This window comes from Colobus angolensis, unplaced genomic scaffold (genome assembly GCF_000951035.1).
Source record: "Colobus angolensis palliatus isolate OR3802 unplaced genomic scaffold, Cang.pa_1.0 Scaffold169, whole genome shotgun sequence".
NCBI lineage: Eukaryota > Metazoa > Chordata > Mammalia > Primates > Cercopithecidae > Colobus > Colobus angolensis.
Window position 1 is genome coordinate 1,409,140 of NW_012114810.1, and position 13,829 is coordinate 1,422,968.

The 13,829-nt window shown below is 54.8% G+C and overlaps 1 protein-coding gene across 1 annotated transcript in view; it reads right to left on the minus strand.

The window, feature by feature from the left end:
- The window catches only part of SEMA6C (sema domain, transmembrane domain (TM), and cytoplasmic domain, (semaphorin) 6C), a 15,156-nt gene extending 3,575 nt beyond the window's left edge, over positions 1-11,581 (minus strand). The window contains exons 1-15 of the mRNA XM_011937959.1: positions 11,383-11,581; positions 9,347-9,396; positions 7,440-7,611; positions 5,137-5,251; positions 4,779-4,842; positions 4,565-4,621; positions 3,790-3,891; positions 3,476-3,566; positions 3,146-3,265; positions 2,883-2,971; positions 2,033-2,250; positions 1,619-1,750; positions 1,179-1,331; positions 761-934; positions 330-476 (exon numbers count right to left, since the gene is read on the minus strand). Of these exons, the coding sequence (XP_011793349.1) occupies positions 330-476; positions 761-934; positions 1,179-1,331; positions 1,619-1,750; positions 2,033-2,250; positions 2,883-2,971; positions 3,146-3,265; positions 3,476-3,566; positions 3,790-3,891; positions 4,565-4,621; positions 4,779-4,842; positions 5,137-5,251; positions 7,440-7,557 (1,580 nt within the window). The 5' untranslated portion in view covers positions 7,558-7,611; positions 9,347-9,396; positions 11,383-11,581. The remainder of the gene's footprint in view (positions 1-329; positions 477-760; positions 935-1,178; positions 1,332-1,618; positions 1,751-2,032; positions 2,251-2,882; positions 2,972-3,145; positions 3,266-3,475; positions 3,567-3,789; positions 3,892-4,564; positions 4,622-4,778; positions 4,843-5,136; positions 5,252-7,439; positions 7,612-9,346; positions 9,397-11,382) is intronic.
- Between the last annotated feature and the right edge of the window lie 2,248 nt (positions 11,582-13,829).

Below are 13,829 nucleotides of genomic sequence, written 5' to 3' on the forward strand. Positions count from 1 at the left end.
CCAGGATGGTCTCGATCTCCTGACCTCGTGATCCGCCCGTCTCGGCCTCCCAAAGTGCTGGGATTACAGGCTTGAGCCACCGCGCCCAGCCATTTCCATTCTGCTGCCTCTTTCCACCCTGGCTTACAGGAGTCTCCCAGCCCCATTCTCTCCAGTCCACCTCAGTCTCTCCACACCCTGGTTGCTGCCCACCTTCAGAATGCTTGAGGTACCTACGCACCCCGCAGCCATCCCCTGTGTTTCCCTGCCACCCCAAAGACCTTCGTTTCTGTGCTCTTGCTGGCCCGGGGAGCTTGCCCACACAGGGCCTGGCCTCAGGCCCCTCTCACCTCTGACAGGCCCCATGCCGGGCACACCGGCTGAGAGGGAGGTAGACAATACAGCCAGAAAAAGCCACAAAGAGCCTGTGACCCTCAGTGTCCAGCTCCAGCCCTATGATCCGTCGTGCTGTTTGGGCTGCCCGCTTCCCACTGCACCTAGGGTGAAGCCAAAAGGAACCAGAGATGGACAGATGAGGCTACCTTTTCCCTGCGTGAGTGGAAGAACAGAAAGTGGGGAGGCGCACAAGCAACTGAGCATAACCCATGGAGCTGCCCTGCCCTACCACACTGTCCAGGCTTCTCGCCAAGCCTCTCTAACCCAGAGCTCCCACCCTGCAAAAGCCAATGTTTTTGATGTTTCCAACCTATTCCCACATCTGCCGCTGCTACCTCCCATCCCATCCCTGCTCTGCAGGGAGCCTCCCCTCCAAAGGCCTCACCGGGCAGGGCTGTAGGCATCAATCTGTTCCAGGAGGATGGGCTCAGGTCCCCCGGATCGCCCACCTGGGGGCAGCACCTTCAGCACTGTCCCATCGTTGGAGCCAAGGAACATGACTGTGATGTTACTGTGAGGACCAGCCATGCCATCCACAGCTACTTGGGTCAGTAGAGCCCTGGAGGAAAGGGCCTCAGGTCAGGGAACCTGTCTAGTGGAAGCCTGAGCATTTCAGGGAGAGCCCAGCTGTCCTGGTAGCTGCGCCTGTGCCCTTCCCCCAGGCCCCAGGATTCCCTTCTTAGCTCTCTCCCTTCTACTTTCACAAGTACTTCCTCTCGCCAATGTGGTTTACCTTATTGGGTCAAAGAAAGAGGAGGGTGGCTGAGAATGGGGGCAGTGGTCAGTGTTTTTCAGCACCATACCTGCTAGTGAGAGTGAGTAGAGGCTGATGGGTGGCAGGTGGTACAGCGGGGTCCAGCAGCGGGTGAGCCTTGATGAAGGTCAGGACATCATCAGGGAGGTCTCGAGAAGAGGAGAACAAGGCAGCTCCCCCTACTCCTGCACAGGATCCTGGCCTGGTGGGTGAATGGGAAGGGGCTACCTTGGGACTGGGAGCTGGAGCTCAGTTAAGCTCTGTGCCCCCTACTGCTCCCAAACCTGACTGGAAAGCCTTGCTCCCCCTCCACACAGACACTCACAGCACTGCTCCCCTTCCCTGCCGCAGCTCTTCGGCCCCGCTGCCACCTCGCTATAGCTTCTCACCCTGAGGCCTTAGACATCTCACTCACTCCTCACAATCCCATCTTGGGGGCAGACGCTGCTTGCTTATGCCCCCACAAAAGCCATTTTCCATCCTGGGTACCTGGGTGAGGGGACCCTGTCCTCAGACACAGGAGTCCAGGCCCCATCCAGACTCCTCTGCTCCTTGAACTTGCCCTCAAATCCACGCTCAATCTCATCCAGGTAGAAGGCGCAGACGGCAGAGCCAGGGATGCTGGAGGAGCCAGAAAAGATGCAGGATAGGTGTTGAAAGGAACTGCACAACTTCCCCCAGGAAGAAGTGGCGGCACCCTTCACACCACGTTAGGAGGTAGAGACTGAGGCAGTGAGGCAGCCACTGGGTGCCGTACTAGGAGAAAAAATGGTGGGCGACACAGCAAACTGGCTTTGCTCAGAGGTTCCCTTAACTGCCCCCATCAGTAGGCTGTGAAAGGGGAGTTTGGAGGCTGGTGAGGCAGGGGACAGATTGGGTCACACTAGTCAGCCTAGTACCAACCTATTGGTCTGGGTGGTGAAGACCCCAAAGAGAGCAGAGCGGCCATGCAGGTTCACAGGCCCAGTCAAGGCCTGTAAAACGTCAAAATAGAAAGTAGAGTCCCCAGGGACAGAGCAGTTGAGCCGCAGCTTCAGGAAGGATGTCCAGTGGCGGTCCAAGGCCCGAGGCGAGCCGCCCATGTCACGTTTACATACTCGGGCTACGCGGGAGAACTGCACCTAGGGGAGGAGAGTGGAGTAGACAATGGTGAGACAGACCCACAGGGCCAGCTGCGTGCAAGGAGTGTGGTGAGTTAAGAGCACCAAGGGGCCGGGCGCGGTGGCTCACGCCTGTAATCCCAACACTTTGGGAGACTGAGGTGGGTGGATCACGAGGTCAGGAGATCGAGACCATCCTGGCTAACACAGTGAAACCCCATCTCTACTAAAAATACAAAAAAATTAGCCGGGCGTGGTGGCGGGCACCTGTAGTCCCAGCTACTCGGGAGGCTGAGGCAGGAGAATGGCGTGAACCCGGGAGGCGGAGCTTGCAGTGAGCCCAGATCACACCACTGCACTCCAGCCTGGGTGACAGAGCAGGACTCTGTCTCAAAAAAAAAAAAAGAGCACCAAGGGAGCAATGTGAGGGGCGCAGTGAATGAAGGGTGTGACATGGTAGGACAATTTGGGTCAAGGGTGAGGGATAAGCAGGATGTGGGGGCAGATGGCTCAGGGCTATTCCAAGTTGAGGGGTGAGAGTCCAGAGAATTGCTTTGTGGAGATTATGGTCAGGAGCTCTCTTCCCACTCAGACTGGCTTCTCAGGATCCAGTAGAACCCTCCAGCTACCCACCCTGATGCCCACCTCCTTACCCTCCCCAGCCGAGCATCCTCCACAGAGACCTCGCGGAAGAAGAAGTAGACATGGTCTCCATGCTCCAAGGCATGGACAAAGTGTGGCTCTAAGATGGGGAATGACAGGAAAGGGTATAGAAGAGTATCTGTACCTGCTCAGAAGCTCCTGGCCCCACATCGCTCTCCCCATTGCATACGTACACATTACCACACCATCTGCCTGCTCCCCACCACAGTCCTCCCCGCCAGGAACAGTCTCCTTTCCCCAGGCCCGCCCTGACCTCGGAGCCACTTGGAGTCGTACTTGGCGGAGCGGAGTGGGGGCTGGGGCCCAAGGCTTCTGTAAACTACAGCATCACTGGCCTGGAAATCCGCAGCTGTGGCTGAGTATAGGCTGCCCTCTGGAGGGATGGATGGAGTGGGGTCAGGGGAGGGCTTAGGGATCTGTATCCTGCCTCTTCTAGGGCCTCCTGCACCCCTACCTAGGCCTGGCCCTGGCCCCTACCTCAACCCTCCACTCAGGGGAATGGGGGAAAGACCCACTGGGAGAGGAGCTAAGGCAGGAGCTCCCTCCAGCCACATGCTTTCTTCTCACATGCCCAGCTGCCCACCTGCAAAGACGGCCACGTTGGACTGGGTGGCATCAAAGGGGCATCGAGCCTGCCCACTCAGTTCCTCACCCTCCTGCTGCAGCGAAGTTATCTGGGGACAGAGGGAGCAGATGCCTAGAATCTTCAGGGTCTTGGAGTCTGGCTCCACAGCCTATTCCCTCCTGTCCCGTTGCCTCCTCCCCAGCCCCTCTGGACCCTTGAATTCTGGGCACTCCCATTCCCCTACCCCAGTTCCTGGTCCTTTCCCATCAAACCAATTGCCCATCTTGGGGTCCCCCCAACTCCCATCCTAACCCCCACCCTGTCTTTTGTACCCCATAGCTGCGGCACACAGGACTGAATGAGTTCGTTCCACAGGCAAGGAGCGTCTGGGAGTCCCAGGGAACAAGAACACGAATATAGTTGTAGCACTCGTCCTAGAGAACCCAAAATTCTAGGTCAGTGACAGAGGGTCCTGGGACTGAGACCAGGAGGTAATAGAAAGGTGGGCTTACAGGGCGGGCGCGGTGGCTCACGCCTGTAATCCTAGCACTTTGGGAGGCCAAGGTGGGCAGATTGCCTGAGCTCAGGAGTTCAAGACCAGCCTGGGCAACACGGTGAAACCCCGTTTCTACTAAAATACAAAAAATTAGCCAGGCGTGGCAATGTGCGCCTGTAATCCCAGCTACTTGGGAGGCTGAGGCAGGAGAATCACTTGAACCACAGAGGCGGAGGTTGCAGTGAGCCAAGATCCTGCCATTGCACTCCAGCCTGGGCGGCAGACTGAGACTCCATCTCAAAAAAAAAAAAGAAAGAAAGGTGGGCTACTCCTCTTGAGCACAACAGAGCAATGTGAGATAAAGTCCCAAGTAAGCTGTTTGCTGGCCCTCTGGCCTTAGGCAAATCCTTTGGCCTCTCTGAGCCTCACTTTTCTTTTCTGTGAGGCATGAAAGAGAAACTGAAAATCGGGAATTCTCTTTCCTTCCTATTTTCCCCTGTGGCCTGGGATAGAAAAAGTGTGAAGGAAATTCGGCATAGTAGAGGACCAGTTGGACAGGGACTGGGGGCAGAGTAATCCTCTCCCCTCCACATTCTTGTCTCACTCCTTACCGTCAGCTTTCCCCGTACAGCACAGTTCTCCACATCTTGGCTTCTCCATGTTAGATACTAAAGGGAGAAGTTGAAGAGGGAAAATCATGGGGCAACTGGGTTCCCTCCTGACATTATGGCTCCTTTTGGATTCTTCTTCCCACCCACCTGACCCCCATTAGACCTTTCCCAGCCTCATCTCCATGTCTGCACCTCTTCCCACACAGCCCCTTACCTTATTGGGCACCAGCCCTTCCCCTTCTTCTTGGGATTGAAGATCGAAGGAGAAAACGTGATCCCTGAAGGGGTAGGTAAGGAGGGATCAAAGCCTAGTCAAGGCACCCCAGCTGAGCTCCTTAGCCCCCACCTTACCCACAGTCAGCTGTTCAGGGACAAACAGTGCAGACCTTCTGCCCCTCCCCTCCCCACTTCCTCCATGCCTTGGCATTTGTGCTCTGGGTCCAAGCATGTCCACGCCCCGTGGCTTGTGCACCTGCATGTGTCCCCTGCAAGATGCTGCAGTGGCCATGCAGGTCCCATGTCTGCCCAGGAGCATGCATGTCTGCCCCACAACTGTGCCACGGCCAGTTTACCGGGCAGCCACTAGCAAGGTCCGGTTCAAGGTCAGGAATCTCTGAAAGTCCAGCCCAAGTTCTGCAGCCACAACATCATCCTCCAGGCCCCGAAACCAGGATAATGGGGAAGAACCTAGAGGACATAGAGAGGTAGGGTGCTGAGGGCCAGCCAGGATACCACAAATTCCCCAACACCCTCTCCAACCAGATGAAACCCAGCAGCGGACACGGTGGATGTGTGAGGTTAGAGTGCCCAAAAGCTATTCTTAATACCAATAACACTGAATACTTAATCTCTGCCAAACACAGTGTTAGCACTTCACATGCATTGTCTCATTTAATACATGGTCTATGAGGTAGCTTTGGCCCCATTTTACAGTTGAGGAGCCTGAGGCTAGAAGTCATTTAGGAATTTGCTCATTTAGCTCGGAAGTGGCAGATATCAGGATTCAGATCCAGGTCTGTCTGCCTCCAGAGTTGAGCCTAGTCCCTTCTTGGAACTGCCTTACGGCTAGCAATTTCCTTTCACTCCCACTTTGTGCACTGTCCCACTGGAGCATTTATTCACTCCATTTTCCCAGCCCTCTGCACCCTCCCCTCAAGGCTCTTCACAGGCCACCTCAGCCCTCCAAGGTTTCTGCCTCCTCTGACCACCTCACCTCCAGCATCCACCTGGCCTGATCATGGTGGAAATCACAGTCATCAGTGGTCAAAGGATAGCCAGAGTTCAGGGATAAATGATTTAACATTTACAATGTGCTTGGCCGGGCGCGGTAGCTCACACCTGTAATCCCAGCATTTTGGGAGGCCAAGACGGGTGGATCACAAGGTCAGGAGATCGAGACCATCCTGGCTAACACGGTAAAACCCCGTCTCTACTAAAAGTACAAAAAATTAGCCGGGCATGGTGGCGGGTGCCTATAGTCCTAGCTACTCGGCAGGCTGAGGGAGGAGAATGGCGTGAACCCAGGAGGCGGAGCTTGCAGGGAGCCGAGATAGTGCCACTGCACTCCAGCCTGGGCAACAGTGCAAGACTCCGTCTCAAAAAAAAAAAAAAACACACATTTATAATGTGCTTGGAGCTGCTTCTAGCACATAGGAGTGTTTGCTATTCTTATATATCCCTCAACAATTACTCCCAGTAACCCAACTGCAATTCCTCCATCCTTAAAATTACTCTAAATCCTACAAATATAACAGGAACTGCAAATAGATAAAGGTTCTTCTCAGAAAAAGTGGGTTTATGCTTTCTATCATGCTGGGCTTATTGGTGGTACCAGTGGTAGAGAGGTGGGTAAGAGGTGTTGGGAACCACTGAACTAGTATTAGGCCTTCTCTATGTAGCTAAGAATAACAGCAAACACATATAAAGCATTTATTTGTGCCATACCGTGTTCTCAGCACTTTACATGTATAACCTCATTTAATCCCTAAATAATTCCATGAGGTAGAAGACTGTTTTGTTTTTTGTTTTTTGAGATGGAGCTTCACTCTCATTGCCCAAACTGGAGTGCAATGGTGCAATCTCGGTTCACTGCAACCTCTGCCTCCTGGGTTCAAGCAATTCTCCCACCTTAGTCTCCTGAGTAGCTGGGGTTACAGGCGCACGCCACCAAGCCCGGCTAATTTTTTGTATTTTTAGCAGAAACGGGGTTCCACCATGTTAGTCAGCCAGGTCTCCAACTCCTGACCTCAGGTGATCCACCCGCCTTGGCCTCCCAAAGTGCTGGGATTACAGGCGTGAGCCACCGTGCCTGGCGACTTTTTTTTTTTTAATCTGCCTTTTTTTTTTTTTTTTTTTTAAAGAGATGGGGTAGGGGGTTAGGGGGTGGGAGGACTCTGGTTGTGTTGCCCAGGCTGGACTGCAGTACCTAATCACAGGCACCATCACAGAGCACTACATCCTGGGCTTAAGTGATCTTCCTGCCTCAGCCTCCTGAGTACCCACCACTGGTTCAGAATACTATTATATTCATTTTACAGCTGAGGAGACTGAGACAAAGAAAGGTTAAGTAACTTAATCAAGGTCATACAGCTAGTGAGCAGCTTAGCAGGGATTCAGACCTGCTAAGGTTTAGTCTAGCTGAGAGTCCACGTTCTTAACGTCCACACGATGCTGCCTGTAAGTGAAGAAACCAGGCCCAGGAATGAGAAGCAGCTGGCAGGAGGTGTCAGCTCACTCTACCTGTTTGCTTCCTTTTGCTGGTCTGGTTGTCAGCTTCCTTGAGGCTGGGAGCCTGCTTGCATCTTGCCTCCCACACAGGGGGTCTCAGTCTCTAATTGTTCACAGAGATGGGGCAAGGTAGGTACTGGGCACTCACCTTGAAGGTCAGAGATCAACAGAGGGAGGGGGTCCTGGGGAAAGGCGGCCTGAGTATGGGGAAGTGAGAGCAGCAGCAGCAGCAGCAGCAAGGGCATGAAGTGGGGGGCACGGGGCATCCTGTGCGGGGCAGCTCAGGCCCCAGGGGGTGCCCCCTCACCCATATGCCGGCCCTGAAAGGGGAGACAGGGAAAAGTTGGGGAGGAGCCAAGTTCCCTCTCCCCTGACGCAAGCCAGAAGGCTCCTCTCCTGGTCTATCCCCAGAAGACCCTGTGGGGTGGGGGAAAAGAACCCTCTCTCCAGCACTGCCCCAGTCCCAGCCAGCTGTCATTGTCACTCAAGGTCCTTCCCTCTCCAACTGGCCCAAACTGGCTGCTGTGAGGCCTGCATGCATGACCCCAGGTAAGGACAGGACACACCCGCCCCCGCCCCTCAGCCTTCTCACTCAGCTTTTCCTCTTCTCTCCTGACTGGGTCTGGGACATTCAGTAGGTGACACCTCCTGGCCCCCCTCTTGCTAACCCCTTCTCAGCTATAATTAGAGACTGAAGCCTTAAAATTATAAATAGTGACTCCTTGGCACTGGGAGGAGAAAGAGGGCACCATGTCTGACTCCCCCTCCCTCCCAGACACCCCACGGCACTCTGGGAGCAATGCAGACACTGCGCCTAGGCGGGGGCAGCTGTGTGGCTGCCACTGTCCTTTCGAGAGTTGAGGAAGATAGAGTTGGGGGAAGCAGCCTAGAGGTCACTGTTCTGGTCTAAGCTCAAGCTCTGGGGGCCCTTTTCACTGCTAGGGAAGAAACTGAGTAGGGAGGAGAGTTGGTGGGGGGGACCGTCTTCACCAAAAATGAATGTGCATCAAAGCCAGATCAGAGGCTAAATTTAGCTCTGGCTGCAGCTGTCTGCCCGACCACTGTGCCACCCCCTCCAGGCTCTCTAGCCCCCTGCTCCTTCCCTGGCTCCTAAGAACGAGTGCATGTACTTGAGTGGGGAAAAGCAGACCCACCCCCTGTGAGAAACCAGGGGTACAAGGGACTAGTGAAGCAAAATGGCTAAACGTGCCCCTCTTTCCCTTCCTTCCCTCATCCGCTGCCTCTGAAATTAAAATATAAATAATTCAGTGACAGGCAGGTAATTGTAGCCCAAAGTCCAGGAAAAGATGGATATGGTAGAAGAGATGGTGAGACAGGTCTTCCACCCATCAGCCTCCCTCAGCCAAATGACCCTGTCTGGGGCCCACAGTAGGAGGTATATACCAGCTTCCTGCTTTCCCCTAAAATTGAAGTGAGGGGCTTCGTTGGCTCCAAAAATCAGGTCAAGAAGGGTGAGAATCCTCTCTTTTGTGAACAGATAACTATCCTTTACCAATCCTTAGTTGCCCATCCCACCGTGTCCCCTAAAACAGACCCTAAGCTTCCATGCCAAGTCCCCTTCCATCTCCCCAGTAATTCTACTCTTGGAGCCAGGACCCAAGTGTCCCCCCACCCCCAATCCAGCATCACTGGTGGGGAGGCTGACGTCAGGTGGGGTCCCAAGAGAGCTGGAGGAGGAAAGAGAGTAGGAACACCTAATGATGACCCCCCCTTCCCCAGGGGCAGAGTAGCAGCTAGCTAACGACCCTCTGGTGTTGAAAGGCTGGGCCTTCCTCCCTCCCCTGACATGTTTCCGGATACTGTTGTTCCCGGGGGAAGAGAAAGGAAGAGAAAGGGACATAGCTTGTCTCTCATCCTCCCCAACCTGCTCTTCCCACCACCCCCCTGCCTCCAAGTTGCCCTGAGCAACTGGTATCTTCACCCTGGAAACAACTTTGGTCTCTGGCAAGTGGGGAGAAGAGCCAGCCCCTCTTCTTTTCCCTGGTCCTGCCTGCTTCCACCCTGTGCCCTCAGGAGCTGCTGCCCTTTCCTTACCTGGGGTGGTGACTCCTTTGGGGGCTTGAGTGGGATAGGAAACCTCTGACCTGATGGAAGACAGGACAAAGGAGGGAAGAGACTGTGTTACACTCCCCTTACCACATCCCTTACAAGTAAATGTAAAAATTCAAGAAAAGTCTGCTGAGGCTTGGGTAGGGGAGATGCTGCCTTGAAAATGGGAGGAAGCTGATGACACTTCTTAATAGTTTGGTTACAAAGGTGCTGGTAGCTTCATGCCCAGAGATGTAGGGGAAGGGGATGGCCCCTTTCTAGAAACTCCTAGAACTACCTTGGCAAAGGGGATCACTGGGAGAGTTTGTGGGGCATGGCGACCACTCCCATGTTAAAGCCCTCAGAATCCAACAGCCTTCTTAGCAAAAGCGCCTTAGCGAGGGACAATAGAGGCTAATTTGCATCTCATTTACATGCTCTTCATTTCCAGGCAAAATGATCTGATAGCTAGCACCCTCAGCCCTTTCCTTCCTCCCTGAGAGAGCAGGCTGTGCCTCCCTTCCACCCACTCTACACACACACACACACACACACACTCACACCCCACTTTAGGCTGGATTAGTCCAGCCTCTAAAAATGCTTGGCTGGCCTCTAGACTCAGCTATGATACATCTTTAAGAGGGCTTCTTGTAGCTGTTTTTGGGGAGCAGCATCTGGTCAGCTCCTCAACTCCTGGCCTGGAGAAAAGATCACTCTGCCCTGGAAGAACCCGAGCTGCTTCACACCCCCCCATCTGAAGCACATGGGAGAGACCTGGCTGACTCTCCCCTTTCCAGATCCTCCCCTTGCTGGGAAGAGGAAACAGCCCTTCTCTCTCCTGGCCCCGAAGCCACCTCTGGGGAGTGGTTGGGGTCATAGCCAGAGTCTAGCAGAGCTGTGGAAGGGATGGAGAAGGGGAGACTGGGCTGGGGACAATAGCAGGAAGCCTTGGGCTGGTCGCCCGCCCCAGTCCACCTTCCTCAGAGGGAGCAGGGTCGCGCCAAGGAGCCTGTGGAACCGGAGCCTTCCTTTCTCTAAGCCATTTCCCCCACTCTCAGCCCTTAGCCCCACACTCAGCACCTACCCTCCTTCCCACCCAACCCCCAACCAGGACAACCCAGGTGTCTAGAGCCTCGAAAGAGGTGGGCCTAGGGCCAGGGGCTCGACGTGTCTCCCCCTAACTGGATCCGGGGCTCCGAGGAGGGGCCGGTAGCAGAGTCTGGGCCGGGACCGGGTCCCAGAGCCACGTTAGCGGGAGGAGGGGCTGGAGGGGCCTGCAGGCGCAGACGGAGAGGGGATGGGAGCAGGGGTTGGGGAGCGGAGGCGGGTCTCCCAGGCCAGGGAAACAGGGCCAGAGGCTGAGAACCGACGAGGGCGGGCGTAAGGCCGGCGCTGAGTGGGGTCCGTGGGCTTAGGAGGCCGTTGCCAGCTCGGATATCCTCCTTGGGAGACCTCAGTCTAACAAAGCCCCCGGCCGAGCGGGCTGAAGGAAGGAGATAGGCGCTGGGACCGGGGTTGCTCGGGGACCCCATTCGCCGCCTCTTTGCACGAGCCAACCCTTCAGAGGGTGCTCAGATTCCGGCTTGCACAAGGACAGAGGAGCACCCGTGACACAAAGTCCAGAACGATGCGTCCCTCTTCCCATCCCTTCAGGGACGTCAGGAGGGTCTAGTTCTCCGCGGGTCTCGGATCCCTAGTTTCCCTGCCGGGAAAGCAAGGGGCCAGGTTTTCCACCCTCTCTACGGTGCGCGCCTCAAATAATCCCTTTTCGCGCTTCCCAATCCAGCGGGATGCGACTTGAAGAAAGCCCAGTTGAATGAGGTGCCCAGACTCTGCTCCCACCAGTACAGTTACGGGACTCGGATACCGTGCCTCCTTCTTCCCTGCACCCCAGTTTAGTTGACCCTCTCCATCAGCCAGGCACACTGGGCGCTGACACCCTCCCTGGTCCCCTGGCGCTTCAGAAGCTTGGCCCCGGCCGACCGCGCCCTCCTGCTCCCTCCCTGCCTCCCCGCAGCCCCTTCCCTGCCCCGGGTACTTGCTCCAGGATTCGGGTCAGCGAGATGGAGATCGCCGCGGACTGCCAGCGGCCACGCGCTGCGCTGAGTTCGCAATCCGTGGTTGTACTCAGGCGAGATGCAATGAGCGTCCGAATTGGATGGTGCTCGAATTTGGGGTCCAGGGCGCTGTGGGGAGAGCCCTGGGTCCGAGTCCAGCCGCGGATCCGCGGAGGAAAACAATGCGACCGCCCGGGGCTCTGGGCTCGGCCCCAGTGGCCCCGCCCGCCTCCCAGCCGGGCCCACCTCCTGCCCGCCTTTGGGTCGCCGCGACTAATCCTGCCCTTGGAGGGCGGCTAGACACCGCCTTCTCGTCACCTCTCCGCCAATAGTGCTGCCCGGGGAGGGGCACCAGGAGCACCCTCCACCAAGAGGGCCAGGCCGGGAGGCTGAACTGGAGACCAGAGACAAACGCGAGATGGAGAGACCCACGGACAGTCACTGACACCGGGCAGAGGAAGAAATACATACAGAAGCAGAGATCGGCTGGCACAGGAGAGGCTCTGGGGAGAAATTTCACAAGAGAGGAAGAGGAGCTGGGAGGAGAAAGAGATAGGAAACCTGGGAGCCTTGGCGGGGCTGGGCTGGGTTGTCAGAGCCTGCGCGATCCGTCCTCCCTTCCCCTCCTATAGGGTTTGGGCGACCCTGCTCCCGAGGGAGCCTCCCGCATCTCCCCGACTCTGCCCCCAACTCTCCGTTGCTCCTCTCAATGCTTTTTCCCTCTGTCTCCTTATTTCTCCCCGTAGGCCTCCTCTGGTTCGTCCTGACCCCGATAAGGAGGCCTAGCATGCGCGTGGGGGCTGGAGGCCTGGGAAAGGAAAGGCAGGTGTCAGCAAGAGGTTTCCCTTGTTTCCATGATCTCCTCCCCTCCCACCTCTACAAAGCAGCATGAGTTTGGGCCACTATGGCAAGAACTAGCTAGCAGTCAGGCTGTTGGGTAATGGAAGAGGGCAGGTGAGAGAGGCTGAAGCCAAAACAGATGTGGAAATCAAGACTAATTGACTCAGAGAAAGACACAGACAGTAGCAAATCTAAGACCTGAGAAAGTAACCCACACAGCCTTACTGCCCCCAGATATATGTCCCACCTTTCCTCAGAGGACCCTGACACCCCTCCAAACAGCAGAACTGCCCCTTCTCCCTCCCCACCCTTCATAAAGCCCCTGGGAATGTCAGTGAGGAGGAAGAATAAAGCTACTACAGACAGGATTGCTTGGTACCTTGGTATTGCCTGGTAGGATTCTTCTCTATGTGGGGCTGGGACAAAAGACATTCTCAAAATTCTCCAGGAGAGTGGGTGGCCTGGGAGACACTGGCATTCTCAGATAGTTTTATCTGACTGAACACTTCTACCCACATCTTGGACTCTGGACTAGAGGAAAGGAGGGGAAAAGGGTTTGCCACTTTTAGGCCAGCCTTAACTGGACTGTGATCAGGGAGGGGAGCATTGACAACTAGGCTAAGCCCCACAATGAGTACACAAGAGACCTAAAAAGAGACCTAAACATACACACACATGTGCACACCCATACACACACACAGAGAGAAAGAGAAGAGACAGAGAGAGATTTAAAGCCAGGTGAACCAGTAAGATGAACAGTAACTCAGTAAAGTCAGATCTAAAACAATAGAAGAAGATAAACCGGGACAATATCTACACAGGATTAACTGCGGAGAGATCGTGGGCCCAAGGCAATTCAGCAAACTGTCAGACAGTTGGGGTTGTTTTAAAGGCTGGAAAGAAATTTTGAGAGAAAGACATCTCAAAATATAGAGGCACTGAGAGGTTAAAAGAAATCTCGGCCGGGAGCGGTGGCTCAAGCCTGTAATCCCAGCACTTTGGGAGGCCAAGACGGGCGGATCACGAGGTCAGGAGATCGAGACCATCCTGGCTAACACGGTGAAACCCCGTCTCTACTAAAAAATACAAAAAACTAGCCGGGCGAGGTGGCGGGTGCCTGTAGTCCCAGCTACTCAGGAGGCTGAGGCAGGAGAATGGCGTAAACCCGGGAGGCGGAGCTTGCAGTGAGCTGAGAACCGGCCACTGCACTCCAGCCTGGGCGACAGAGCGAGACTCCATCTCAAAAAAAAAAAAAAAAAAAAATCCCCCCAGCTCCTAGCACAGGGTTTAGGTACTCAGATACATGCTTATTGAATAGATTAGTGAGTGGGGATTAGGGTGTAATTCATTTAAAGTTTTAGGACCCAGCTCAAATCTCAGTTCAGTAAGTATTAAACACTTACTTGAGACACAATCTACTGCACAATCCACTGCACAATCTACTGGGTTGTGGTCTCAGACTTTAAGAAAATGATAATATATTTGAATTAAAATAATATTTACATGTACTAAACTATTAAAAAGCAACACCAAGTCTCAAAAGAAAAGCTACATTGAACATAAATTTCCAAATGTGCAAAGAAGACAATAAA